The following is a 23,799-nucleotide window of genomic DNA, read 5'->3' as shown; positions in this document are numbered from 1 at the left end:
CGACACTCGGCGACGCGATAGCGAGGTCCGCGGAGCGTGCGTGCGACGCCGCGGGCTGGCCGGCCTCGCTGCTTCCTGTCGGACGACTCTTGCTCTCGCTTCCTTCACTCGCGCTCCCTTGCTCCTCTTCGTCTTCTACCGACCTGATATCCAACCCTTTCTCGAAACCAGAATGCGTGCGTCCCCTACCCTCCTCGTCTCGTTCTCGGCGACCTCGACTGACCTTTCCTTGCCGGTGTAGCTCGCGGTTCCGCCTCCTATCTTGCCGACGACTCTGGCGCCTACTCAAGCAGCGGCTACGAGCGTGGCGCGTCGTCGGGACCTCGCTACGGCCGCAGCAGCGGCCTGAACGCCGGCGCCAGTGCGTCTCCCTCTCTCCCTTTCTCCTCTCTCTTCCACGCCGGGACGCTGACACCTCGCCTCCCGCACAGGTGGTCACGGCGACGCCGACTCGTCAGGCAATGAGGGCGGCGCGGTGCCGTACGGCTCGGGCGCCAATCGTCGCGCCCGCCCGGGCCTTTCGAGCGCGAGCGCAAGTCTCGGTCTCGCCGGTGCTGGCACCGGCCCCGCCACCGCCGCCGCCGCCGCCTCAGAAGCGCATGAGCTGGCTAAGACGTCGAGCGTCGCCTCGCGCGAACTCGTCGCCGGCGCAGACCGGCACGCCGAGAAGTCGGCCAACTTGGCCCAGTCGTTCGCGGAGTTTGAGCGCGCCCACGGGCCAGAGCTCCGGTCGGAGGGTCAAGCCTCTCTCGCTCGCCTCGCCCGACTCTTCGAGAACCTCGGCGCCTCGGCCAGGCGTCACGTTGACAAAGCCGACGAGGCCGCCGACCACGCCGAGGCGACCCATCAAGCCGCCGGCGTCGCCCACTCGCTCGCCAAGAGCTCGTCGTCTCGTACCCTCGCCGCCTCTCGCGGCGGCCTGTCGTCCTCGTTCGGCGGCGGCGGGCTCGACTCGGCCGCCGGCTACTCGTCGTCGTCGCGCGCTGCGGGCGTCGCGGCGAGCCGGGCCAGGTCGGCGTACGGCGGGTACTAAGGTCATCTCGTCTTCCCTCGTCGTCCTTTGTCGTCCCTCGTCGTCCCCTCTTGTCCCCTCTTGTCCCTACTAGCGTTCCTCGTTTCCATCCTCTCTCGTCGTCCCTGATCTTTCCCGCCTTCTCAAGTTGCAAGCACTCCTCGACTTTCCCAGGTCCTCGTGCCGAGATGTAGAGAGAAAAGAGCAAGAGAGAAGTCCAACGAGGCTGCGAATATCGCGAGGCGGGAGCAAGACGACTCCTCTCGCGCTCGAGCCTCTCGTTCAAACGCTTTCTCGACCGCGCTCTCCCCGGCTCGGCTTCCTCGAGCTTGCTGTACTGGTCGGTCTCTAGCGACGTGTCTCTCGCCCTTGCTCTCACTCGCAGAAGAGGTCGCGCTGCAAAGGAGAATGACAAGGCGAAGCTACCAGTCCGCCCGACAGAAGCGCGCCGCGCCGACTCAGTCTTGCTGCATCGGCATCGCCAACGACATGGGCGGCACCGCGGGAGCCTGTGAGCGCTGTGGCGAGGACGGGGCAGAGTCGGGCCGGCAAGGGCGGGGTGGCGGTGGGTCCTCGAAGGCTGGCGGGCGAAGGAGGGTCGCAGGTGGGGAAGTTGGTGCGGGCGAGGGCGCGTTCGACACGCTCGGCGAGCCGTCGCTCGCCCACAGCGCGCCGCTGCGCCTCGCGAGCGGTGCGGCGGGAGGGACGAGACGCGACGAGCCCGTCACCGTCGACCCGGCGTCGGACGCACTGCTGCCCTGCGCCGCAGCCGACGGCGCCATGGACGACGCGACGCTGCGACGAACAGGGCTGACGGCGAGAGGCCCGTCGCGCCAGACGTCGAGCGCCGACTTGGGCAGGACGCGGCCGTCGAGGAGGACCATCGTCTCGCCGTGACGCTCGAGGCTGCGCTCCTGCACCATGGCCTCGAGCGTCGTACGGCTGTACCCGTCCTCGTCGTCGTCCTCGTCGCCGGCGACGCCGCCTCGCGGCTCAAAGTCGGCGGCGTGGAGCAGCGCAGCGTCGGGCAGGCGCTCGCCGAACGCGTAGGCGACCCGGGTTGACGCTCGGCGGGCGTTCGGGCCGTGCGAGGCCATGACGGCGTCGCGCAGGGATGCCGAGTGGAAGAAAGAGTCGGGGAGGCGCCGACGCACGAGCTGGGCCGGGTTGCGCGAGGTCGACGGGCGCAGAGGGCGGCCGGTTTCCGAGTCGTAGCCGTCCCACTCGTCTCGGCCGCCCTCCTCGCCATCGAGCTGATCGTCCTCCTGCTCCTCCGACTCGTCGTCCTCGTCCTCGTCGCCGTCGCCATCGCCGGCGCCGTACGACCTCGACGACCTTCTCCTCGCTCCTCCTGAGCGGCGCTGGATCCCGCTCTTGCCCGTCAACGCCTTCGAGATGCTCGCCCTCGCCGGCAGGCCGAGCCGCCGGCGCTCCTCGGCACGAGCTCGCTCGGCGCGCCGGTCGCGCTTCGGCCCCTTGCGCAACTCGCCCCGGATCGTGTACCGGCTCGCGTCGCCATGTCCTCCTTCCTCCTCGCCATCGTCGCTCAACAGCTCGTCCTCCTCGTCTGCGGCGGCGGCGACAACTGCAAAGCTGCGGGACGCTCGACGCGAGGAGGTGGACGCGGCAGGAGCGGTCGGCGCGCCGAACTTGATGCGGATCTTGGTGCCGCCGCCGCCGGCTTGCGAAGCGGTCGCGCTCATGGGCGTCGGCGGGCGGTGGACGGGCTCGCGGCGCGAGCGCGAGGTCGACAGCCCAGTTGCAGAGGGCGACTCGGTGCGAGTGTGCGAGTCGCGGCGAGAGAGGGGAGCGCCGGTGGTCGCGGCGGAAGGTGGGCCGGCGGTGCCGACCGAGAGGTTGAGGAAGTTGGACTTGCGGGGCTGATTAGGGAGGAGGGCGTCGTAGCTGCGCGGGAGGCTGAGGTGAGCGCTTGCGCCGAGCCGAGGAAGAGAGGCCAAGGCGCACCGTGCGAGCCGGTCCTGCATCTCCTTGATCTTGCGCTGCCGCTCCTCCTCGGCTCGTCCGCCGGCGCTGTTGCCCGCGTAGACCCACGTGCGCCCACGCAGCTCTTCGAGCTCGTTGATGAGCTTTGAGCGCTCGTGAATGAGGCGCTCGCGCTCGAGACGGGAGGCGCGCTTCTCGAGGACCTCGGGGTACCGGTGAAGGCGGAGGTAAAAGGCGTCGGACGAGTCGGCCTGCGTGTAGGAGTGGTCAGGCAAGTTCTACTGGCAGGCAGGGGAACGGGCAGGGACGCACCTCGGCTGGAAGTGCGTGTCGCGCTCCTCGCGGCGGCAGGAGCTCGAGCTCGCCGAGCAGGCGGAAGAGCGGCTGTTCGGCAGCATCGCCGACCGCGATCTGCTGAGGCGTGCCGTTGGCGACGGCGTCGGGGGAAGGCGGAACGGGATGCGGGCGAAGCGGTTCGACGCTGGACGAGGCGGACGAGGGAGGGTGGATCGTGACGTTGGCCGGTTGGCGGGTCGTGAGGAGGATGCGCGTGTCGACAGGGAGGTACAAAGCCGCTTGGGCACCTGCAGGGCGCAACAGGAGGGTGAGATTGGCTTCATCGCAACCAAACACTGAGGGAACGAGGACGCACGCTCGCTGTCGGACACGCCCGCCTCGTTGGTGCCGGCGCTCGCGCCGCCGAGCGAGCTGCGAGTTACACGACGCTCCTGCTTCTTGACTGCTGCGACAGGAGCTGCTGCTGGTCGAGTCGTCGACGCGGTTGGCGGAGGCGGCGAGTCGCCCTCCATGGCCTCGTCGAGGCGCCGCTTGCCGAGGGCTTTGGCCGAGGGTGCAGCTGAGCTGGAGCTGGGCGTGTGCGCCGACAGCAAGGTGTCTTGGCGAGGTGACGGGAGCATGTGAGCCGGTGGACCGCGAGACGGCCCCCTCTTGCTGGCGGCCGGCCTCTCGTTCGCCACCTCCTCCCTTCTAGTGGGCCCGCCAGGCTCACGACTCTCTGTGTAGCTCTCCCAGGAAGGCACAGGGCGCGAGAGAGCGCGAGCCGAGGCGACTGTCCGGCGAAGAAGCTCTCGAGTGCGCCTTGAACTCTTCGAACGGCTGGCTCGCTGGTCATGCAGTGAGAGCGCGTGGTTGCACATGCACAAGGAGAGAGCGTCTATGCCGATTGCAGAACGTGAGAGAGGACGCCCTTCTCCTCCTCGTTGAGGAACGTCTCGGCGAGTTGGCGGAACGACGTCTGGTCCGCCTCGTACGCGTGGCGGAAGAAGCCCGAGAGATGCGCCTGCGAGCAGATGCACAGCGTGAGCGACGACGACGCAGAGAGCGAGAGTAGGGGAGTGGGCGACGCAAGGACGCACCGAGAGGTCCAGCTGCCAGATCGGGTCGTCGTGCAGGTCCTGCTCATCGAGTTCGTCTTCCTCGTCGTCGTCGCCGCCCTGCATGTACCGATTCAGGCCGCCGCTCGACAACATCTCTGTGGACGGCGAGGGAGAGAGAGAGTAAGTGGGAGGTAGGGAGATGCGAGGGGCTGCGACGCACCCGAGAGGAAGTCGAGGTCGCGCTCGTTGCCCGCCGTGAACTCGGCACCCTCGTCCGCCCACTCGTCGTCCTCGTCGTCTGACACGGCATCGTCTGGAGCGTTCTTGGCCTGGCTCGACTGCGCGGCGGTCTGGGCGTCGTGCAAGAGGAGCTTGAGCACCTTGGCGGGGAACGGGATGGGCTGGAACTGGTCGGGGTCTGCAGGAACGACGAGGAACGTCAGACTGTGCCTGTCAGAGAGTTGAAGTAGGGGAAAGGGAGGGGCGGGACGCACTGGCTCTTGCTCGGGAGCGCGTCATGATGCGGTTGGCGTTGGCCTCGGTGACGACGAGGTCGCCCTTGACCTGGACGTGCTGCAGCGTCTCCCTCGCCGCCGATGCCGCGTACAGCTGCGACAGCGCGACCGAGCTGACCTTCTGGTTCCAGAAGCCCTGGAAGTCGCCGGCGTAGTCGCACCACGCCGACAGGAGGACCTCGAGCGCAGGTCGGCCGGGTTGACCGGCGCCGGACGGGACGGCGAGCGACTCGAGGAGGGACAGGACGTTCTCGAGCTGCTGGTGGATGAGGTAGGCGAACGGAAGGACGAGGCTCTGTTGCCGGAAAGGAAGAGGCGAGGGCGACCGAGGGAAAGAGAGGGAGAGGGGAGACGCATCAATTTGCGGCCCGAGTCGTGCGCGCGCATGCAGAGAACGATGGGCGCACCTGAGTGAACATTGCCGTCTGGGCCGTCGCGAGGCGGGTCACAAAGGCCTGCAGCAGATCCGGCAGGACAGGGCCGATTGACGAGCCGGCCTTGCGGACGAGGTGGATGACGAGGTCGCCGACGAACAGGCCGGCCGACTCGTTCTCCGACGGCTGCAGCAGCTTGGCGACCTGCGCCAACACGAGCTCGAGGCCGGACTGGCCCGACGACGAGCGCCTGTTTCGTCGAGGAAGGAGAGAAGGGGGCAGAAAGGTCAGTTCAAGGTGACGCTCGTCGGCGACCGAGTGAGCGTGACGCACCAGTTGAGGAGCTGGTCGACGTCCTTGCGGATGACGGTCGTGACGATGTCGAGGCCCGACTGGATGATGTCGCGGTCGTCGGTGCCGGCGAGCACTCATGTTTAACGAACTAAACCCTCATGGCTAACGTACTAAGCTCTCATGGCTAACGTACTAAGCTCTCATGTTTCACGTACTAAGCTCTCATGTTTGAACAATAAAATTAATATAAATCAGCAACTTAAATAGCCTCTAAGGTTTTAAGTTTTATAAGAAAGTCGAGGAGGGAGGACTGGACGATGGGTGAGGAAGAAGAGGAGAGGGACGCGAACACGTCCGAGATGGCGGAGCCGAGAAGAGGGTCTGCGTGCGGAGGAAAGGTCAGGAACGGCGAGGCACAGAGCGAGGCCGGCGGGGAGGAGGACGCACCTTCAGGCTTGGCGAACCAGACCTCCAGGACCGTCTTGACGAGCGCACGGGTCGTCTGCTCGTCCAGCACGGACCCGCCGGCCTTGAGCGACGACTGAATCGCGTCGAGGACGAGGACGAGCGTGTTCTCGGTCGCGCCCGACAGGAGGGGAAGCAGCTTGGACAGGGCGGTGGCGGCTTGGGCCGGCTCGACGTTCTCCTTGAGGTGGCGGAAGAAGCTGTATAGGCAGGGACGTCAGACCGAGGTGCAGGGAGAGAGGAGAGGGGGGCGCGGGAGCAAGCGAGCGCGGGCTCAAGACGCACTTGGTGAGGGCGCGCACGGCCGACACCTTGACGGGCACGCTCGCGGCGGCCAACTCGAGGACGTGGTTCGCCGCATCGATGTACTGCTTGGCGAGATGCTGCGGCAGGACCTCGGAGAACTGGCTCGCAAAGACGAAGGCACGACCCTGGAGGAAGGGCAAGTCTGCGGTCCGGGACAGAGAGTGAGTCAAAGTATCGTCGACTAGACGGCTCAAACGAGGATGTGAGAGAGGGACGCACCGGCAGCCGTGAGGTAGGTCATGACGACGCCCTGGAAGACACCCTCGAGCGCAAAGTCTGGCGCCCGGCCCTCCTCGCTCGCCTCCTGCACGTGCTCGATCAGGTCCTCCGAGATGGCGCCCACGACGGCAAGCGCGCTCTCGTAACCCTTCCACCAGTCCTCGTCGCCCTGCGCCCGCAGCCGGTCCGCGCTCGAGGCGACCGCCTGGAACGCCGACTGGAGCGCGACGAGCGAGGGGCCCGACAGCGTCTCGACGAACGACTGGACGAGGTCGAGCGACGCAGAGCGGACGTTGTACGACATCATCTCGTCGTCCTCGTCGGCGACAAAGGCGTTCGGGTCGGTCGCCCAGCTGTCCTCCTGCCGGTTGCGGATTGAGAAGGTCAGTGACGGCGTCGGTGGGCGTGGTAAGGAGAGACTAGGGACGCACGTCGTCGGTCGTCATCTTGGCGAACTCGATCGCCTTGGCGAGCATGTCGACGAGCGCCGGCGTCGGCCTGGGGCCCTCGATGAAGAGCGACCGGACCGCCTTGCGGCGGACCGCCTGGGCGAGAAAGTCGACGACGGTCGAGACGAAGGTGCCGAGGTCGCTCGAGATGTCCGAGTCCTCCTCGCCGGTCTGAGAGGTCGGGAGGGTAAAGTCGGACGAGTTGGACAGCGAGGCGGCGGTGTAAATGGGGAAGAGGGACGAGAGGTGGGCGCTCGCGAGCGAGAGGTAGGTGGCGAGGGTGCCCTTGAGCGTCGACGGGAACGAGTTGAGGATGATCTCGAGCGCCTGGAAGATGGCGGTGCGGACGGCGATGTTGTCCCAGCCGGCATCGCTCGCGAGGTCGCTCGCCACGTCCACGCCCAGGATCTGCTCGAACGCGCCGAGCCACTGCGGCAGGGTGTCGACGACGGCCGCCTTGACCGCGTCGGGGAACTCGTCCTTGACGGTGAACAGGGTCATGACCGACTGGCGGAAGATGTGGACGGCGCGCGCCCGAGTCGCCGGGCCGTACGTGTGTGCGGCGCCGAGGATCGACAGGAGGGTCGGCAGCATCTCGCGCGCGACAGGCAGGAGCTGGTCCTCCGTCAGGCTGATGCTGACAAAGTCGCTCAGGGCGCACATGCCGCCCTCGACAGCCTCAATGGACGACGAGCGGATGAGGGCGAGGAGCTGGTCGAGGAGGGTCGACCAGTCTTCTGGCCAGTCGGGTTGGGCGATGAGCGACACGATGTTGGCCTGGGTATGTCTTGTTGTCAGCTTGCCAGGTCGGGCATCAAGAGGAAAGAGTGAGAGGGACGCACACAGGCTAGGCGGATCTTGCGGACCGGGTCCGACAGGCCGACGAAGAGGACGTCTCGCACTTGCGCCTTGATCTGCCGACAGACTGTACGTGTCAGCTTCCGGCTCTCTGGGGCGGCAGGGAGGAAGAGAACAGGTGCGGCGCACCTCGGGCGTCGTCGCGGTGGGGCCCTTGAACGACGGGAAGAACGGCGACCAGAACTCCTTGACGTACTTCTTGAGGGCGAAGCAGGCAGCCTGCGCAGTCGCCAGGGACGTAGAACGCTGTCAGGAGGCTGCTCGCCCGGCTGGAGAGCCGAGAGAGGGGAGCCGACGCACCTGCCTCCAGGGCACGTCGACCTCCTGCGCGGTCGCAATACGGGCGAGGCCGAGCGCGGTCTCTGCGGTGGGTGCAAAGGCTGGTCAGTTCTGCCTGTGCGCTCACCGGCCTCCTGCTGAGGCTGGGCGGGCTCACCGGACGACTGCTGAGCTTTGGCCAGAGCTAGCTCGGCGCTGACCCTCGTGTTGACGTCTGCATCGAGCGTGGCCTGCAGCAGGTGCAGCAGCTGGTTGCTGGTCATCGTGGCGGTGCGCTCGAGCCGAGACGAGGCGCTTGTGGTCGAGAGGAGAGCGACGCGTCCTCATCAGCGCGCTCGTCGGCGGCGGGGTCGCTCGTCTCGACCAGAGCTTCGCTGAGGCCAGGAAGCTGCCGGGACGGTACTGCAGTACAGCGCACAGCTCCTGCCCGTGTCAAGCGCTCACAACAACTGCTTTCGCATCTCTCTCCCTCGCTCGCAAGTTGGACTCGGAAGTAAAGAACTGATGGTGCGGGTGCGTAATGCAGGGTGTCTAGACAGCTCGAGTAGTAGCTAAAGGGTATGTTCTATAAGGATGCGAGATGCGGAAGGGGGATGAAGAGAGGAGAGAGAGGGAGGGCCGAACGACCTTCGCAAGCTCGTGGAACGCTCACTCGCCGCGGCGGTCGACCTCGGCCGCCTTGGCCTCGTCGAGGAGGCCCTCGCGAGCGAGCTTCTCGCGCTGCTCGACGCGAGACTCGACCTGGCGCAGGTCGAGCGACGCGACCTCGGCCGCCTCGACCTCCTGCCTTGTCAACTCGCGCGACAGGCCGCCGGTCGACTCGGCGGCGGCGGTGGCGGCGGGCGCAGCCGGCTTGTGACCCGGCGCGAACGTCGAGTTGCGGCGGATGTGGGCGCCGTAGTAGAAGAAGACGAAGGGGATGGGCGCGAGCGCGAGGCTGATGAAGGCGATGAGCGTGAGCGCCCACTGCGTGCCCATGCCGTCAAACATGTCCCTCGTGAAGACTGCAGAGGTACGAGAGAGCGTCAGGACGAGTGCCGGGGACAGTAGAGAGAGAGGTGGACGCACGAGGGAAGGCAAAGCCGAAAAGGGAGCGCAGGACCGCGTTGGCGGCGAGGACCGACGCCGCGAGGAGGGTGTACGAGTCGATGAGGTAGCTCATCATGGCGAGGAAGACCGAGACCATGCCGAAGCCGAACGGGACGCCGGCGAGGACCGAGGCGATCCAGTGAACGCTCGGGAGGGTCGTCCACGCGAACCAGAAGAGGCCGACCGGGAGGACGGCGCCGCCGACGCAGCACAGGGGAAGGCGCGCCTCGGGAGGGAGGGTGCCGCCGTTGGCGATCAGGTTGCGCACGTAGCGCTTGTTGTCGAACACGTTGGCCGCCACGGCGAGGACCATGCCCACGCCGACGGCGATGAACGGCAGGCCGCCGATGCCGGGGCTCCAGCCACGCTCCTGCTGGTAGACGATGCTGTACGCGCCGAAGAAGAGGTACAGAATGCCCTGCAGAAGTGTGCGCGAGTGTCAGAAGGGTGCTGCGGACCTCGAGAGGAAAGAGCCGGGCCCGAGTCGCCGCGGTCGAGAGACCCTTCTCGTCGACCGCACCGACCAGAAAGGGGCGACGAGGGCTAAGAAACTCACGTAGATGAACGCGGCGTAGACCGAGAAGGCGAGGACGATGGCCTCCTTGAAGAGAAGGACGAACGGGCGGAGGAGGGCGGCCTTCATCTTGGTCGCCAACGGCGCCGAGAACATCGGGTGCAGGTCGTACATCGAGCGGTGGACGAGGCCCGTCTCCTTGGTGAGGTCGGCGGCGCGCTTGCGGAGGAGGACCGGCGCGTAGGTCTCGGGGCTGAGGAGGCCAAGGCCCCACATGACGAACGACTGCGACGAGGGCACAAGGTCAGCTCTGTGTGTCTCCCTGCCACCTCGAGAGTCGAGTAGGGACGTACAAAGATGGTCAAGACCCAGAACTCCCAGCGCCAGCTGACGTTCTCGCCGATGAAGCCGCCGACGATGGGTCCGAGCACGGGGCCGGCGAACGGCGCGAGGGCAAAGAGCGACATGGCCAACGCGCGGTCGGCCGGCGAGAACATGTCGCTGACGACGCCGCCCGAGATGACGAGGGGCGCCGAGCCCCAGAACCCGGCGAGGAACCGGCAGACGAGGAGCGTCTCGATGTTCTTGGCGAGCGCGCACGGGATGTTGAAAATGGCGAAAAGCAGGTAGGTGACGACGAACACGGGCTTGCGTCCCCATTGCTCGCTGAACGGGGCCTGCGCGAGATAGAGAGAGAGGGTACAAGTCAGCTCACGATTCGTGGAAGCGAGAGGAGGACGAGGCGAGGCTCACCCAGAGAAGCGGGCCGAGGGCGAATCCCTGCGGCAAGAAGGTCGTCGTCAGTTCGAGGAACACTGTGAGAGCTCGAAGGGAACGAGGGGACGCACAAGGACGAAGAGGGAGAGGCCCAAGGTGATGACGACGAGCTTGACCTGGAAGTAGGCGAGGAGCTGGCCGAGGCCGCCCGAGTAGACGGACGAGCCGAACGCGATGCAGAGTGTCGAGATGGCCGAGTTGGCGGTGATGAGCCTGCGAGGGAGGAGAGAGGGAGGTGAGCCGACGGCGCCGAAGGAACGGGCGGACCTCGTCTCCTCTCGTCCGGGTCGAGGGGAAGCCGGGTGTCGACGCACCACTTCTTGGTCGGCGCCCAGTTCTGCGGGTTCTCGACCTCGCCATCGAGCCACTTGACAATCTTGGGCGACGCCTCTGTGCCCTCGCCGTCGTACGGGCTCGCGGCGCGACCCTTCTCCGCCATGTCGGCGGCGTGGTGCTTTGCGACGACCGAGTGCGCAGAGTGGTTCTCGTGTAGGGTCGACGTCGGGCTGATGGACATGTCGGGCATGTGCAGCAGCAGTGCGTGCGTGCGCGTCGAACGCTGGGTGAGGTGAGGAGGGAGAGCGCGAGAGTGCCACCTTGAAGGGGAGCGACCGGACGCGCTTTCTCAGCCCTCTCCCCGCCCGCTCGTCCGCGCGCCGTCCGCTTCGGCAAGCTCCCCGTCCCCGCAATATTAGACACCTGACAGGTGTCAAGCCACAATTCGCTGCGTTGCACGCTTGGTTCCTCCGCGGCGGCGCCGCGCCGCCGCCCTCGCGTCCGCCTCGACTCTCCCAGGCGGTTCCTCCGAGACTGCCGTCTTCTCGCCGACTACATAGCTAGTCGCCGAGTAGCTACTACGTACTTCGACCTTCTTCTCGCGCAAAGTGCGAGGAGGACCGTGCGCCACCGAGAGCCTGTCTCAAGTTTCCGCCCAGGCTCTCGTCGCGAAACAAGCAAGTGCAGCGAGGGAAGTGCTGGGCGCAGTTACCGAGCTATTTCTAGTGCTCAACCGCGAGCGAGAGACAAGAGAGAGGCGCGCCATCGTGGGTCGCGCGCGCTCGCAGCTGGGGGAGCAACCCTCCTCGTCGAGCTCGCTACCTCACGCCAGCTTCGACCCAGTGCTGCCCTCCAGTGCAGCCAGTCACACCGTCTCGAGCCGCAGGCGAGCACCAGCCGCGCCCAACCCCGCCAGATCGAGCTTGCAAGCCGAGGACCCGGGTCGCCCCTTCCACCCTCCAACCCGCACCGCTCCCCTCGCCCAACTTGCCTCTCGAGCCCTTGCGCCGACGCACGCCCGCTCCGACAGCCACACACGGCCTCGCCAGCCCCTCGACCGTCCGCCTCGCGCGACACGACATCAGCGAACCCACTCTTCCCTCCCCCTCTCGCTCGACCTTCGCCTTGCGGAATCCCCGCCGCATCGTCAGCCCACGCGCCGCACACGATGGACCCGTCGCCGACGCCCAGCCAGTACGACCACGAGGATGCCCAGGGCATGCCTCGTCGCCCTCGCTCGCGCCTGAGCCAGCAGATCTCGGCCATGTTTGAATCGTCCGACTCGTCGCAGTCGACCCTCTCGAGCGGCAAACACGACTCGATGTCGCGCGACCAGCTCGACCCGGCCGCGTACGGTGCGTCCCTCGTCTCTCTGTGCGGCGTGTGCCTGTCAGAGAACCGAGCCCTGACCTTCGTTCGCCCGTCCCTCCTCGCTCGCAGGCGTCTTGACCGGCGCGGTCGGCGGATCGTTCGGCCCGTTCCCGCGCTCGTCGACCTTTTCGACGTCTCGCCCTGCCGCCTTTTCGCACCGCGACAGCATCGCGTCGTCGTCGATGGGCGTCGACCCGGTCATCGTCCCGCCGGGCGGGTCCGAGTCGCCCCACTACACGGACGAGGACTACTCGGTCCAGGGCTACAGCAGCCCGCGCATGACGCACAGCGGGTCGCGGCAGAGCGTCGCACGGTTGGAGGGCATCGCGGGCGGCGGAGCTGGCGCGGCGCTCCTGTGGGAGAAGGAGCCGGACGACTTCCTCCACGAGTGCGCCTCCTCGTCTCCTCGCCTCGTTCTCTCTCCCTCTCGAGCAGCAGCTGACCTCGTGCTCTCCCACAGCCCGGACCCTGCGCTCGACAAGGCGATGGACAAGCAGATGCGCAAGTGGGGCTTCGTCTCGCTGCTCAACACTGCGTCCCTCTGCATCGTCGTCATCGTCCTCGTCGGCCTCTTTGCCGGGTGGCCCATCTATCGGTGCGTCTCTCGCTTTCTGTATCACGCGAGGCCGGCGTGAGCCTAACTCTCGAGCTTGCAGGTTCGCGATCGACGGCTCGTGGGGCTCGTACGCGACCAACACGATCACCAACTCGTCGGGCCAAGTGCCGCAGATCCCGGGCCTGCCGAGCCTCGTCGACGACACGACGCCCATGTCGGCCTACACGCGCACGGGCTTTGACGGCGAGGAGTACGACCTCGTCTTCTCGGACGAGTTCAACACGGACGGCCGAACTTTCTGGCCCGGCGACGACCCGTGCGTCCCTGTCCTCTCCTCCCTCTCTCTCGCCCTCGGTCACTGACCCGATCGAGTGCCCGCAGGTTCTGGGAGGCCGTCGACCTGCACTACGTCCGTCTCGAGGCCCCTTTCTGCTCTCGACCGTCGACGACGGACGCGCTGACCTCCCTCTCGCCCTCGCCCGCAGTGGGCCACGTCCGACTACGAGTGGTACGACCCGGACGCCATCACGACCAAGGACGGCAACCTCGTCATCACCATGACGCAAGAGCCGTGGAACGACCTCAACTTCCGCTCGGGCATGCTCCAAAGCTGGAACAAGTTTTGGTGAGGGACCTTCCCCAAGCCCCCCTCTCTTTCTTCTCGCTCGAGCCGTCACTGACGCAAATCCTCGTGCGCCTGCAGCTTCACGGGCGGCTACATCGAGGTCAACCTGTCGCTCCCGGGCAAGCCGACTGCGCAGGGCTACTGGCCGGGGTGAGCTCCCTCTCTCTCGCTCTCGCGACCTGGCCATGCCGCACCGAGACTGACCGTCCTCGACTTGCAGTATCTGGACGTTCGGCAACCTCGGTCGCGCCGGGTACGGCTCGTCTGTCGGTGCGTCTCTCTCCCTCTCTCTCTCCCGAGCCCTCCCCTGTCCGCCCAACCCTGACTCTTGATCTCCCGACAGACGGTCTTTGGCCTTATACCTACGACTCGTGCGACGTCGGTACTCTCCCGAACCAGACGTGCGTCGCCTCGTCCACCGACACCCAGCTCGAGACGAGCCTGACCCTCTCTCTCTCCCAACAGCTGGCCCAACGGCACCGACCCGGTCGCCGCCAAGAGCCTCGGTGACAAGGATTACGGCGGCGAGCTTTCTTACGTGCGTCCCGTCTCCCAGGGACGCCATCGTCGTCGTCGCCGTCGACTGACTCGAGCTTGCCCGACGAACAGCTTTCCGGTCAGCGTCTTTCGGCATGCACGTGCGAGGCCGACAAGGACGACCACCCTGGCCCGACCTACAAGACTGGTCGTGGCGCTCCCGAGAGTGCGTCCCTCCTCCTTCATCGTCCTCGTCGTCGTCGCCCCTCGACTGACCCGGCTCGCGCGCACGCAGTCGACATTCTCGAGGCGCAGATCGCCCCGAACGGCAAGCAGGGCATGGCGTCGCAGTCGATCCAGATGGCGCCGATGGACGCACACTACCTGTGGCGCAACGACACGAGCGAGGCCAACCCGGGCCTAATCGTTTTCAACGAGTCGATCACGACCCAGAGTCCGTCCCCTCGTTCCTCCTGCCCCTCTCTTTTGGCGCCTCGCTGACTCTGTTCGAGTGTCCGCAGACATCTGGAAGGGCTCGATCTCGCAGGAATCGGCGTCGCTCAACACGCTCACCGACTCGACCTCGTACGAGGGCGCCGGCTACAGCACCTACGGTGCGCTCTCCTCTCGCTTACTCTCATCTCGATCGAGACCCTGACGGGCTCTCCCTCGCAGGCTACGAGTACGAGCCGGGCCCAGACGGCCGCATCACGTGGGCCATCAACGGCGACAAGACGTGGCAGCTCAACGCCAACGCGATGCCGCCTCGCGACGACGTCCAGATCGGCCAACGCCTCATCAGTGTCGAGCCCATGTACATGTGCGTCACCGTTCGCTCCTCTAGACGGGCGAGAGAGCTCGAGGGCGGCGTCACCGGCGCCGTCGTCGCTGCCTCTCCACCTCGCCTTCTTTCCCTTGCGAGATCGGGCCTGACATCTCTCCTGCACCCCTCCTACAGCATCTTCAACCTCGGTACGTCCTCGCTGTCTCGTTACGAGGTCCTGGGGGCGTCGAATCGCCGCCAGACGTCGTCTCGAACCCTCCCGGCGTCCCCAGACGGCTTCTTCGACCTCTTGGACCCTCACTGACGCTTTTATTCCTTCTACCGCTCAGCCGTGAGCAAGGCGTTCCAGCAACCCGAGTGGGGAAAGCTCGGTGCGTCCCGTTTCGCCACTCGGAGCGACTCGGCGGGCGGTAACTGACGTGCCCTACCCCTTCCCGCCTTCTTCCTCCCCTTGTCCTGCCACAGAGTTCCCGGGCCACCTCCAGATCGACTACGTGCGTGTGTATCAGCGCAAGAGCGACAAGAACGTTGGCTGCGACCCGAAGGACTATCGTGAGCCCTCTCCCCGTCGTCGTCCTTCTCGGCTCGGTCGCTCGTCCACGAGTTGTACCCGACCTTTTCCTGACCCCTTGCGTCGTCCCGCAGCCACGGCCGACTACATCAACAACCACATGGAGCTGTACACCAAGTGCGCCGAGCGCGAGTCGCCGTCTCTTCCTCTTCCGGCAACCTACTGACGGACCTGCACTCGCAGCCCGAACCTCACGACATTCCGGCAGGCCATGGACGTTACCAACTACACGCTGCCGCGCAACCGCCTCAGTGCGACCGGCTGCGACTGAGTGGAGGATTCGCTGTTGGCCTCGCACGATTCGGTTTCTGCCCCGTCCTCTCTCGCGTTTTGCGTACACACCCTTCCCCTCCCTCTTCCTCCTCCCTCCCGCACCGTACAGACACTCTGCATACCCTGACGATCTTGACGCACGTTGAGAGGGAGAGGGCGCGAGCGCGAGCCTCGAGAGCCGCGCTCCTTGCTCGCGAGGTAAGGCAGACGAGAGCGATCTCACGAGCTTTCTTTGCAAGCGTGAGGGCAGACTGTTCAGAGATTCCCCCTGGGAGCTTCTCGCCGATTCAGAACGAGCTCTCGGCCTTGTCGAGAGAGCAACGTCTGCCTCGACGAGAGAGCGAGTCGGACTCGAGCAGGTCAGGCACCGACCGGCTCCTCTGCGACTCGTGCACCTCCATCTCGACAGTACCAGTCACAAGAGCGGTCCCACAGCCCTGTGCGCCTGGCCTGCCCGTCCCCTCATGCCGACGCGAGCTGACCTCTTCCTCATCTCCCCGCGACAGCTTCCCCCCTGCCAGCTCGACCATGTCGTTCGGCCAGATCCCGTTTCTACCCCTCCTCGAAGCACCAGAAGGGCAGCTCCCAGTCGGGCTCGTCCCCGCCCTCGCCCGCATCGTTCCCCTCCTCGTCCCCTCGTCCCTCGCCGACTCGATCCTCCCGACTCTCCCTCCCACCGCCGAGTACTTCATCCTCGACGACACGAGCCTCTCGCTCGAGGCCGCCGTCAAGTACCTCGACCAGGGCGCACGGCGATTCGCGTCTCGGAATCCCGCCTTGCTCGCCCAGGTGCCGGCCGAGCGCCTCATCCTCCACCTCGACCAGGCCAAGGCCGCCGAGCTCCTGAGCAACGCCGACCTCGTCGCGAGCATCTCGGGCGTGCTCCTCGAGACGGCGTCTTTCCTCGAGGACGACCTCCAGCCGGTACGGGCGGCGCTCAAGGCGGCACCAGGTCGACCTCGCGACCTGTTTGTCCTGTCGGCGTCGCGCTCGGCCGACCAAGTGCTCGCACAACCGGCGGCGTTCAAGCTCATGTCCAAGACGGTCGGCGGCACCTGCGTCGTGCCGTCGTCGCTGCTGTCGGTCCAGCGGGGCAACCTCGAGATCCCGCACCCGGACGACGGCAAGCTCAGCGTCGCGACCCTGTTCACATCGGCCCTGCGCTCCGACCGCCCCGACGGCCTATTCGTCACGGTGCCCATGTCGCTCACGTCGGTCACGACGGCGCTCGGCGTTGTCTACTCGTCGACCGAGTCGATCGCCGAGTCGATCCTGACGGGCGACGCCGTCTACTACTCGCGGTCGCGCAACGGCCTGTGGCGCAAGGGCGCGACGTCGGGCGCGATGCAGCGCGTCGAGCGCATCCGGGTCGACTGCGACTACGACGCGCTCGAGTTTGGCGTCGTCGAGGCGGGCCCGAACGGCGAGAAGGAGGGCTTCTGCCACGTGCCGGAGCAGACGTCGTGCTTCGGCGGCGTCGCGGGACTCGCCGACCTCGAGTCGACGCTCAAGAAGCGCATGGCCGAGGCGCCGGCCGGGTCGTACACCAAGCGCCTGTTCAACGAGCCCAAGCTGCTGCGGGCCAAGATCATGGAGGAGGCGGGCGAGGTGTGCGACGCCGAGACCAAGGCCGACCTTGCAGGCGAGGTGGCCGACCTCGTGTACTTTACTCTGACGCGCGCCGTCAGCATGGGCGTGTCGCTGCAGGACGTCCAGGCCGTCCTCGACCGGCGCAGCCTCAAGGTGACGCGGCGGAAGGGCGACGCCAAACCCGAGTGGGTCGACAAGCTCGGCCTCAGCGGCGAGCAGGCAGTCGGCGTGCAGGGCGCGAAGTAGACGGGTCGGGCGCTCGAGGCGCGCCTGCTCGACGCTGCAACGAGGCACCCTCTCTCGAGCACTCGAGCGGTCGCGCTGCGGTCCTTCGATAGCGAGAGTCGCAAGCTCGCTGTCTTTCAGCTCTCGTACTCGCTCTCTCTCGAGGGGCAGCTGTGTCTGCGCGGTGCGGGCGAGAAGAACGAGCCTGAGAGGCTTTGCTCGAGGTGGCTCGAGCGAGAGAGCAGGTCGCTCTCTGGAGCGTGGTGCGCCGCTTGTCCCCAGGCATGCGAGACTGTCCAGAAGACTGTCACGCCCCTCAGACTCCAATCGGGAGGCGAGAGCCAGAGTCAACTTGAACGCGCCTGTGGCGGCCAAGTCCGTTCGCTCCTCCTCATCATCTCGCTCGCCTCCTCCTCGACCACAACCGCTCCCGATGGACGCAGCCAGCGAGTACCGGTGCCCAGTCTACTCGAGCGACACGGTCGACGCCGCCAAGCGCGCCGAGCTCCTCGTGCGCCCCGTCAAGTCGTCGGCCGACATCCTCGCCCTCGTCTCGCCCATCCTCGACTCGGTCCGCAACGGCGGCGACGAGGGCCTGCGCTCGTGTGTCGTCAAGTTTGACCGCTGCCTCGCCGCCGAGGACACGGCCTTCCCGCTCACGCTCAAGGCGCCCTTCCCCGCCGAGCTCGCCAAGATCGACCCAAAGGTCAAGCAGGCCATCGACGTCGCCTACAGCAACATCAAGGTCCGCCCTGCTCCCTCCCTCTTCCTGCGCGCCGAGCTGACCTGTCGCGCGTCCCTCGCAGGCCTTCCACTCGGCGCAGATGGAGCGCGAGTCTGAGCCCATCCGGGTCGAGACGATGCCCGGCGTCGTTTGCCAACGCTTTGCTCGCCCGATAGGCAGCGTTGGCCTCTACGTGTACGTCCTCCTTTCTCGCCCACTCCCTCCCTCCCCTCCTTGCGAGCCCATGAGCTGACCCTCCTCTCCCCTGCACAGCCCCGGCGGCACGGCCGTCCTCCCCAGGTGCGCCGCAGCGCTCTCTCCCTCTCCCGAGACTCTCTTGCTGACCCAATCTTGTCCCCTTGCAGCACCGCCCTCATGCTCGGCGTCCCTGCGCAGGTCGCCGGCTGCAAGAACATCACCCTCGCGACCCCTCCTCGACCCGACGGTTCGATCTCGCCCGAGATCATCTACATCGCCGGCCTTGTCGGTGCGCAGACGGTCGTGCGGGCAGGAGGCGCCCACGCCATCGCGGCCATGGCTTACGGGACCGAGACGGTGCCCAAGGCGGACAAGCTGTACGGCCCGGGCAACCAGTTCGTCACGGCGGCAAAGATGGTGCGTCCTCGTTCCCTTTTTGCCTTTCTCGTCCTTCGTCCACTCACCTTTTTTCCTATTCGACACAGTCGGTGGCCATGGACTCGGGCGCACGAGTCGCGATCGACGTTCCGGCAGGTCCCTCGGAGGTTCTCGTGCGTCCTCCTCTCACTTCCGTCGCGCACCCTCCTCGTCGTCCTCCCTTTCCTCGCCTGACGAAGTTTCTTCACGCAGGTCATCGCCGACAAGACGGCCGACCCAGCATTGGTCGCGTCCGACCTCCTCGGCCAGCAGGAGCACGGCCTCGACTCGCAGTCCGTCCTCATCACGATCGACTGCGACGATGCCTATGTCGAGGCCGTCAACGCGGCCGTCGCCGAGCAGGCGCAGGCGCTTCCTCGGGCCGAGATCCTGCGCAAGAGCCTGAGCCAGAGCTTCATCCTCCAGACCAAGACGGTCGACGAGGCGTTCGCCTTCTCGAACGACTACGCGCCTGAGCACCTCCTCCTGTACATCGCCGACGCGGCAAAGTCGATCGAGCTCGTCGAGAACGCCGGCTCCGTGTTCGTCGGCCCGTGGTCTCCCGTCGCGTGAGCCCTCGCTCGTTCCTCGTTTTCGGCCTTGCGCAGCCCGGGTCTGACTCGTCTCGGCCTCTCGTTGCGCAGATGCGGCGACTATGCGTCTGGCACCAACCACACCCTGCGTGCGTCCCCGTCCCCTTTTCCTTGCCCTCGCTCGTTCGCGAGCCTGACTCTCTCTCCCTTCCTCGTCCCTTTCCACGTCGCCTCGCAGCCACGGTCGGCTACGCCAAGCAGTACTCTGGCGTCTCGACCTCGTCTTTCCTCAAGCACTTTACCTCGCAGGAGCTCTCTCCCGCAGGGCTCAAGAACCTCGGGCCGTACGTCGAGATCCTCGCCGACGTCGAGCAGCTCGGCGCGCACAAGGCGAGCGTGTCGCTTCGGCTCGACAAGATTGCTCGCGAGGGCTTGTAGAACGAGACGAGCGACGACTGAAACCCAATAGAACTGTGTTGCACATTGACACGGCGCGAGGAGAGAGAGAGAGAGAGAGAGAGAGAGAGAGAGAGAGGAGCTCGAGGACTAGTGACCGTGTCCGGCGTGCTCGAGTGCGTCCGCCTCCTCCGGGTCGAGCCCTACAGGTGACGAGGAGCATACGTCGTGAGCGCGAGGATAAGAGAGGAGGAAGGGGAAGGAGTGCGCACAGTCCTCGAACCCGTCCTCGAACAGCTCCTCGAGCTTCTCGATCTTGCGCCGCATGCTCTTTTTGCTCTGCTCGATTCAGGTGTCGCTTCGTCAGAGACGTGTCGACGAACGAGAGGAGAACAGGACGAGCGGGCGCGCCTTCATGACCCTCCGCCACTGGCTCCACTCGTCGTCGTCGAGCAGGCACGCGTCGAGCTCGGCGTTCAACAGCGGCTGGATCGTCTCGAGCTCCTCGCCGATGAAGACGAGTTCTTGACGACGGTCGCCCCATGCGCCGCGAAAGTCGGCCTTCATCTTCTTGCGGATCCTGCGCGAGGGCAAAGTCGAGGGCGAGAAGGTCAGTGCGAGAAGGTCGAGAGGGGCCGGTTCGCGGCGCGAGAGACAGCCGGCGAGACCGAGGAGGACATGATGTCGAGGAGAGGAGGTAGGGGCGCAGGGAAGGAGGGAGGAGGAGAGAAAAGAGGGCGCACTCGGGGTGCTCAGGCCACGTGTTCTCGTCTTGCTCGCACAGCCACTTGTCGCCGCCGCTCAGGCTCAGCATGACGCCTGCTTGGCTCCACTCTCCAGACATGGACGGGCGCGTCGCGAGCCAGAAGAAGCCCTTCGAGCGGTGCAGCGGCCCGAACGCGCGGTCGGCCTTTTTGGCGGCGAGACGAGCGGCCGGGTCGAGCTGCGGCTGCTTGTCGAGGTCGGGCTCGTCCTCCCACGACTCGTTCGAGGCACTGCTCTGCGCGTCGTCCCCGTCGACCACCATGTTGTCGATCGCCTCCTCGTACGAGATCTGGATGACGAGGAGGCGCAGGCGGATCGTCTGCCACAGGCGCTCCGGGTCTGCGCACGAGCACGTGACAAGTCAGGTACACGATCGACGAGGGTAGTGCACGAGAGAGACGCACGAAAGGGACGGCGAGCGCGGTAGACGAACGACCTGACACGAGGAGGAGCAACTTAGGAAGGTCCCGCTGCGAAGAAGGAGAGAACGCCAGACGCACCCGATGCCGTACTCGTCCGACTCGGGCTTGAGATCCTCGCGCAAGCTCTTGAGCCACCCGGCGCTCATCATGCTGCGCTCGAACGAGAACCGGTGCGTGTCCAGGACGGCGCCCAAGTCGACCTTGCTGCGGACCGTCGCGAGGACGTTCGCCTCGGGGTTGAGGCGCTGGATGAGCGACTGGATCTTGCAAACCTGCGAGGCGTCGACGAGGTCGCATTTGTTGAGGATGATGACGTCGCTGAACTCGAGCTGGTCGACCATGAGGTCGGAAACCTGGTCGGGACGAGCGAGAGAGTCAGACTCTGCGGTGACAGGAGGGTTGAGCAGAGCGTACATTGCGCTCGTCTTGGTCGTCGACGGTACCAGGCGCCTCGCGGTCGGAGAGGAAGTCGGACGTCGAAAAGTTGTCGAAGAAGGTCAGGGCGTCGACCATCGTGACGCACGTCTGGGGGCCATGTCGACGAGGGGATGACCGAGTAGGGTCAGTGTACGTGTTGGCTCATCCCGCTGAAGGCGAACGTCCTCGAGGGCGGTGGGACGAGAAGGGAGAGGGAGGAGGGACGCACGTCGAGCCTCGCAATCTTGGGAAGGCCGCCGTTGCCGAGGATTTTCGCCAGTCCGAGCGTCGCCTCGACGTCAGGAGCCCGCTCTGCATCGTCAGAGCTCGACGCTGGGCGCTCGAGCCCCTCGCGCTTGACGCGGTCCGCCTCGGCTCGCAGATCTTTTGCGGCCTGGAGGTGCATGTCGCTGAACTCGGGCGCAAACGTCTCGGCGACTTGCTGCGGCTCGCTGATACCAGCTGTACGAAGTAAAGTAGAGCATCAGGCGACGCAGACCGAGAGAGAGTCGAGAGAACGTGACCCACACGACTCGATGAGCAGGTAGTCGAACGCTCGGGCCTCGGCGAGAGCTGCGACCTCCTCGAGGAGGTCACCGCGCAAGGTACTGCAGATGCAGCTGTGGAAGCAGGCACTCGTGAACGCCTGTAGTGCAAGGCTTGGAAAGACCTGGCGAAGAGGGCGCGCCCGTTCTGGAGCTGAACGACCGTCTCCTCCTTGCGCACCGCCTTGTGCTGCTGCAGCATCGTCGCGTCTATGTTCACTGCGCATAGTGCTTGTCGTGAGCTCGAGGTATCGACGTCGACCAAAGAGAAAGAGGGAGGGAAGGGAGAGAGAAAGTGGACGCACATTCGGCCATGTCGTTGACGATGCAGGCAATGCGCAGCCCGTGCTCCTTGCTCGTCAGGATGTACTCGAGCAGGGTACTCTTGCCGGCACCGAGGAAGCCCGACAAGATCGTGACGGGCAGGCGCTCGTCGGCGGTCTTTGCGCGGTCGAGCGAGCACGTCGAAGAAGGCGGACTGGCAGTCGGCGAGCCGTGCGAGGTCGAGACGGACGAGACGGACGACATGCTGGAACGGGGCGTCGAACAGGCGAGGATGGCGTTGAAGAGAAGGGACCCGCTGAGCGATGCAGGGACGGTGGAGCGAGGAAAGCGAGTTGAGAAGGTCGCCAGCCCCGCTCGAGCGACGACTGGCAGGGTCCTCCAGTCGCGCCTGCAAGGGTGCGCGAGCCGTCCAGTCACAGCGAGTGCGACAGTGTGGACCAGCAGCTAGAGCCGAGCCAAATCGAGCCTGAGCAGCAGGAGAAGCGAGAAGTCCGGGGCGAGGGGCCCGAGCGCCGTCCTCGACGCGCATCTCGCAATACAACAAGCACGACGCCGCTCTGCTACGTGTCCAACTCGCCCAACCTCCTCTACTCGTCCACCTGCTTGGCCTTGGCGCCCGCCTTGCCCTTGTCGGCGCGAGGGTTGAGGCCCTTCTTCTTGAACTGCCGCTTCTTCGTCTCCTCGATGAGCTTCTCGTCCTCGTCGTTGTCGAACGTCGGGCCGTCGTCTGCTGCTGCTGCCGCGGCCTCCTCCTCGTCCTCGTTGATCGGGAGCGTCTCGTACGGGAGGGTCGGCTCGAGCGCCTCGGGAGCTGCAGAGAGAGAGAGGACCGGGCACATGGGTCAGGGCGTGCGCGCGACGAGGGAAGAGGACAGTGAGAGCAGGACGCACCCTTCTTCTCCTTGGCGAGAATGGCGAACTTGGCGACGTAGAAGCCGTCGACGTTCTGGACGTGCGGGTAGAACCGGCGCGTGAGCTCGATGCCCTTGCCGAACTGCTTGCCGCGGAAGCTCTTGAAGCCCTCCTTGCCGAACGGCAGGCCGGTGTCGACGAGCTTGATGTGCGACCGCTTGCGGAGCGCGTACGAGACGACGGCCTCGTTCTCCTCGGTCGTCACCGAGCAGGTCGAGTACACGACGGTGCCGCCCGTCTTGACCGAGTCGATGGCGCACAGGAGGAGCTGCTTCTGGAGGTGCCCGAGAAGCATAAAGTCGCGCTCGGTCTGCGTGGGCGAGGCAAGGAGGAGCGTGTCAGGGAGGCGAGGCAGGAGGTGCACGACGAGGGCGAAAGAGGGGGCGCACCTTGTTGACCTTGACGCTCGGGTCCTTCGAGATGACGCCCGAGCCCGAGCACGGCGCGTCGAGGAGGACGCGGTCGAACCCGCCCATGACCTTGGGGAACTCGCGGCCGTCGACGTTGGTGATGATGACGTTGCGGCACCCGAGACGGGCGACGTTGCCGCCGAGACCCTTGATGCGACCGCGCGACGAGTCGTTGGCCCAAACCTCGCCCGTGTTGCCCATGAGCGCCGAGATGTAGGTCGTCTTGCCGCCCGGCGCGGCCGACATGTCGAGGCAGCGCTCGTGCGGCTGCGGGTCCATGGCCATGACGGGGAGGAACGACGAGGCCGCCTGGAGGATGTAGTGGCCGGCGAGGTACTCGGGCGTGGCGCCGATCGGGACCGACGAGCCAGAGAAGACCTGGAGGCCGACCTTGGACCAGCCGCCCTCGAGCGGCTCGAGGTTGACGCCGCGGTTGATGAGGGCCTGCGCGAGGTCACGACGACGGGTCTTGAGCGTGTTGACGCGGATCGTGAGCGGACGAGGCGTGTCGGACGCCGTGAAGAAGTCGAGGGCCTGGAAGAGCGAGTCAGGGTCAGGGTCGCGACGGGGAAGGGCGAGGGGGGGGGGGGGGGGG

General features: G+C 66.2%; 8 protein-coding genes across 8 annotated transcripts in view; 3 read left to right on the top strand and 5 right to left on the bottom strand.

Moving 5' to 3' along the window:
* Nucleotides 1-1,404: 1,404 nt before the first annotated feature.
* Nucleotides 1,405-3,873, bottom strand: RHOBADRAFT_52582 (uncharacterized protein; the record flags this gene model as incomplete). Its single annotated transcript, XM_018416410.1, has 4 exons — nucleotides 1,405-2,917; nucleotides 2,978-3,207; nucleotides 3,269-3,540; nucleotides 3,609-3,873. 4 exons carry the CDS (start codon nucleotides 3,871-3,873, stop codon nucleotides 1,471-1,473), a joined length of 2,214 nt encoding a protein of 737 aa, XP_018272644.1. The 3' UTR covers nucleotides 1,405-1,470.
* Nucleotides 3,874-4,116: 243 nt separating this feature from the next.
* Nucleotides 4,117-8,315, bottom strand: RHOBADRAFT_52581 (uncharacterized protein; the record flags this gene model as incomplete). Its single annotated transcript, XM_018416409.1, has 15 exons — nucleotides 4,117-4,256; nucleotides 4,333-4,448; nucleotides 4,514-4,711; nucleotides 4,788-5,103; nucleotides 5,216-5,432; nucleotides 5,516-5,574; nucleotides 5,829-5,857; nucleotides 5,924-6,141; nucleotides 6,227-6,389; nucleotides 6,467-6,827; nucleotides 6,898-7,692; nucleotides 7,758-7,829; nucleotides 7,903-7,992; nucleotides 8,074-8,135; nucleotides 8,210-8,315. The coding sequence occupies 15 exons, from the start codon at nucleotides 8,313-8,315 to the stop codon at nucleotides 4,131-4,133; spliced, it is 2,928 nt and encodes a 975-aa protein (XP_018272643.1). The 3' UTR covers nucleotides 4,117-4,130.
* Nucleotides 8,316-8,548: 233 nt separating this feature from the next.
* Nucleotides 8,549-10,928, bottom strand: RHOBADRAFT_35243 (uncharacterized protein). Its single transcript, XM_018413262.1, has 7 exons — nucleotides 10,747-10,928; nucleotides 10,504-10,645; nucleotides 10,409-10,435; nucleotides 10,009-10,332; nucleotides 9,698-9,940; nucleotides 9,121-9,559; nucleotides 8,549-9,056 (listed from the first exon to the last, which is right to left on the bottom strand). Exons 1-7 carry the CDS (start codon nucleotides 10,869-10,871, stop codon nucleotides 8,701-8,703), a joined length of 1,656 nt encoding a protein of 551 aa, XP_018272642.1. The 5' UTR covers nucleotides 10,872-10,928; the 3' UTR covers nucleotides 8,549-8,700.
* A 1,000-nt stretch (nucleotides 10,929-11,928) lies between these two features.
* On the top strand, nucleotides 11,929-15,499 carry RHOBADRAFT_64780 (glycoside hydrolase family 16 protein). The gene is made up of 19 exons (XM_018418580.1): nucleotides 11,929-12,063; nucleotides 12,149-12,467; nucleotides 12,540-12,674; nucleotides 12,736-12,951; nucleotides 13,017-13,044; nucleotides 13,121-13,260; nucleotides 13,339-13,410; nucleotides 13,481-13,530; nucleotides 13,604-13,661; nucleotides 13,726-13,798; nucleotides 13,870-13,963; nucleotides 14,033-14,191; nucleotides 14,259-14,351; nucleotides 14,413-14,557; nucleotides 14,696-14,709; nucleotides 14,851-14,892; nucleotides 14,987-15,073; nucleotides 15,167-15,209; nucleotides 15,276-15,499. Exons 1-19 carry the CDS (start codon nucleotides 11,973-11,975, stop codon nucleotides 15,361-15,363), a joined length of 1,947 nt encoding a protein of 648 aa, XP_018272641.1. The 5' UTR covers nucleotides 11,929-11,972; the 3' UTR covers nucleotides 15,364-15,499.
* An 898-nt stretch (nucleotides 15,500-16,397) lies between these two features.
* RHOBADRAFT_13231 (uncharacterized protein) lies at nucleotides 16,398-17,201 on the top strand (the record flags this gene model as incomplete). The annotated part of the gene is made up of 1 exon (XM_018412132.1): nucleotides 16,398-17,201. One exon carries the CDS (start codon nucleotides 16,398-16,400, stop codon nucleotides 17,199-17,201), a length of 804 nt encoding a protein of 267 aa, XP_018272640.1.
* Nucleotides 17,202-17,604: 403 nt separating this feature from the next.
* Nucleotides 17,605-19,538, top strand: RHOBADRAFT_66235 (uncharacterized protein). Its single transcript, XM_018418903.1, has 8 exons — nucleotides 17,605-17,925; nucleotides 17,987-18,099; nucleotides 18,178-18,204; nucleotides 18,270-18,519; nucleotides 18,588-18,653; nucleotides 18,733-19,088; nucleotides 19,164-19,201; nucleotides 19,291-19,538. The coding sequence occupies exons 1-8, from the start codon at nucleotides 17,614-17,616 to the stop codon at nucleotides 19,488-19,490; spliced, it is 1,362 nt and encodes a 453-aa protein (XP_018272639.1). The 5' UTR covers nucleotides 17,605-17,613; the 3' UTR covers nucleotides 19,491-19,538.
* A 60-nt stretch (nucleotides 19,539-19,598) lies between these two features.
* RHOBADRAFT_13202 (uncharacterized protein) lies at nucleotides 19,599-22,125 on the bottom strand (the record flags this gene model as incomplete). The annotated part of the gene is made up of 11 exons (XM_018412130.1): nucleotides 19,599-19,778; nucleotides 19,848-20,028; nucleotides 20,192-20,552; nucleotides 20,618-20,649; nucleotides 20,714-20,988; nucleotides 21,050-21,160; nucleotides 21,282-21,344; nucleotides 21,414-21,514; nucleotides 21,581-21,672; nucleotides 21,723-21,816; nucleotides 21,903-22,125. 11 exons carry the CDS (start codon nucleotides 22,123-22,125, stop codon nucleotides 19,599-19,601), a joined length of 1,713 nt encoding a protein of 570 aa, XP_018272638.1.
* Nucleotides 22,126-22,369: 244 nt separating this feature from the next.
* The window catches only part of RHOBADRAFT_25668 (uncharacterized protein), a 1,966-nt gene continuing 536 nt past the window's right edge, over nucleotides 22,370-23,799 (bottom strand). The window contains exons 3-5 of the mRNA XM_018412705.1: nucleotides 23,184-23,738; nucleotides 22,774-23,104; nucleotides 22,370-22,693 (exon numbers count right to left, since the gene is read on the bottom strand). Coding sequence (XP_018272637.1) covers nucleotides 22,470-22,693; nucleotides 22,774-23,104; nucleotides 23,184-23,738 — 1,110 coding nt within the window. The 3' untranslated portion in view covers nucleotides 22,370-22,469. The remainder of the gene's footprint in view (nucleotides 22,694-22,773; nucleotides 23,105-23,183; nucleotides 23,739-23,799) is intronic.

Source organism: Rhodotorula graminis, assembly GCF_001329695.1.
Source record: "Rhodotorula graminis WP1 unplaced genomic scaffold RHOBAscaffold_4, whole genome shotgun sequence".
Taxonomy (NCBI): Eukaryota; Fungi; Basidiomycota; class Microbotryomycetes; order Sporidiobolales; family Sporidiobolaceae; genus Rhodotorula; species Rhodotorula graminis.
This window is presented reverse-complemented; position numbering and strand designations above follow the sequence as displayed.

What these genes read in the sequence shown, in the direction of transcription:
- RHOBADRAFT_64780 (XM_018418580.1), top strand. Translation starts at nt 11,973, where the DNA reads ATGTTTGAATCGTCCGACTCGTCGCAGTCGACCCTCTCGAGCGGCAAA. An exon ending in TTCTGGCCCGGCGACGACCC is followed by an intron (nt 12,952 to 13,016) that starts GTGCGTCCCTGT and finishes GAGTGCCCGCAG; the next exon opens with GTTCTGGGAGGCCGTCGACC. An exon ending in CGAGTCGATCACGACCCAGA is followed by an intron (nt 14,192 to 14,258) that starts GTCCGTCCCCTC and finishes GAGTGTCCGCAG; the next exon opens with ACATCTGGAAGGGCTCGATC.
- RHOBADRAFT_35243 (XM_018413262.1), bottom strand. Translation starts at nt 10,871, where the DNA reads ATGGCGGAGAAGGGTCGCGCCGCGAGCCCGTACGACGGCGAGGGCACA. An exon ending in TGGGCGCCGACCAAGAAGTG is followed by an intron (nt 10,646 to 10,746) that starts GTGCGTCGACAC and finishes CCTCCCTCGCAG; the next exon opens with GCTCATCACCGCCAACTCGG. An exon ending in CCCTCGGCCCGCTTCTCTGG is followed by an intron (nt 10,333 to 10,408) that starts GTGAGCCTCGCC and finishes TATCTCGCGCAG; the next exon opens with GCCCCGTTCAGCGAGCAATG.
- RHOBADRAFT_66235 (XM_018418903.1), top strand. Translation starts at nt 17,614, where the DNA reads ATGGACGCAGCCAGCGAGTACCGGTGCCCAGTCTACTCGAGCGACACG. An exon ending in TCGTCACGGCGGCAAAGATG is followed by an intron (nt 18,520 to 18,587) that starts GTGCGTCCTCGT and finishes TATTCGACACAG; the next exon opens with TCGGTGGCCATGGACTCGGG. An exon ending in CAGGTCCCTCGGAGGTTCTC is followed by an intron (nt 18,654 to 18,732) that starts GTGCGTCCTCCT and finishes TTCTTCACGCAG; the next exon opens with GTCATCGCCGACAAGACGGC.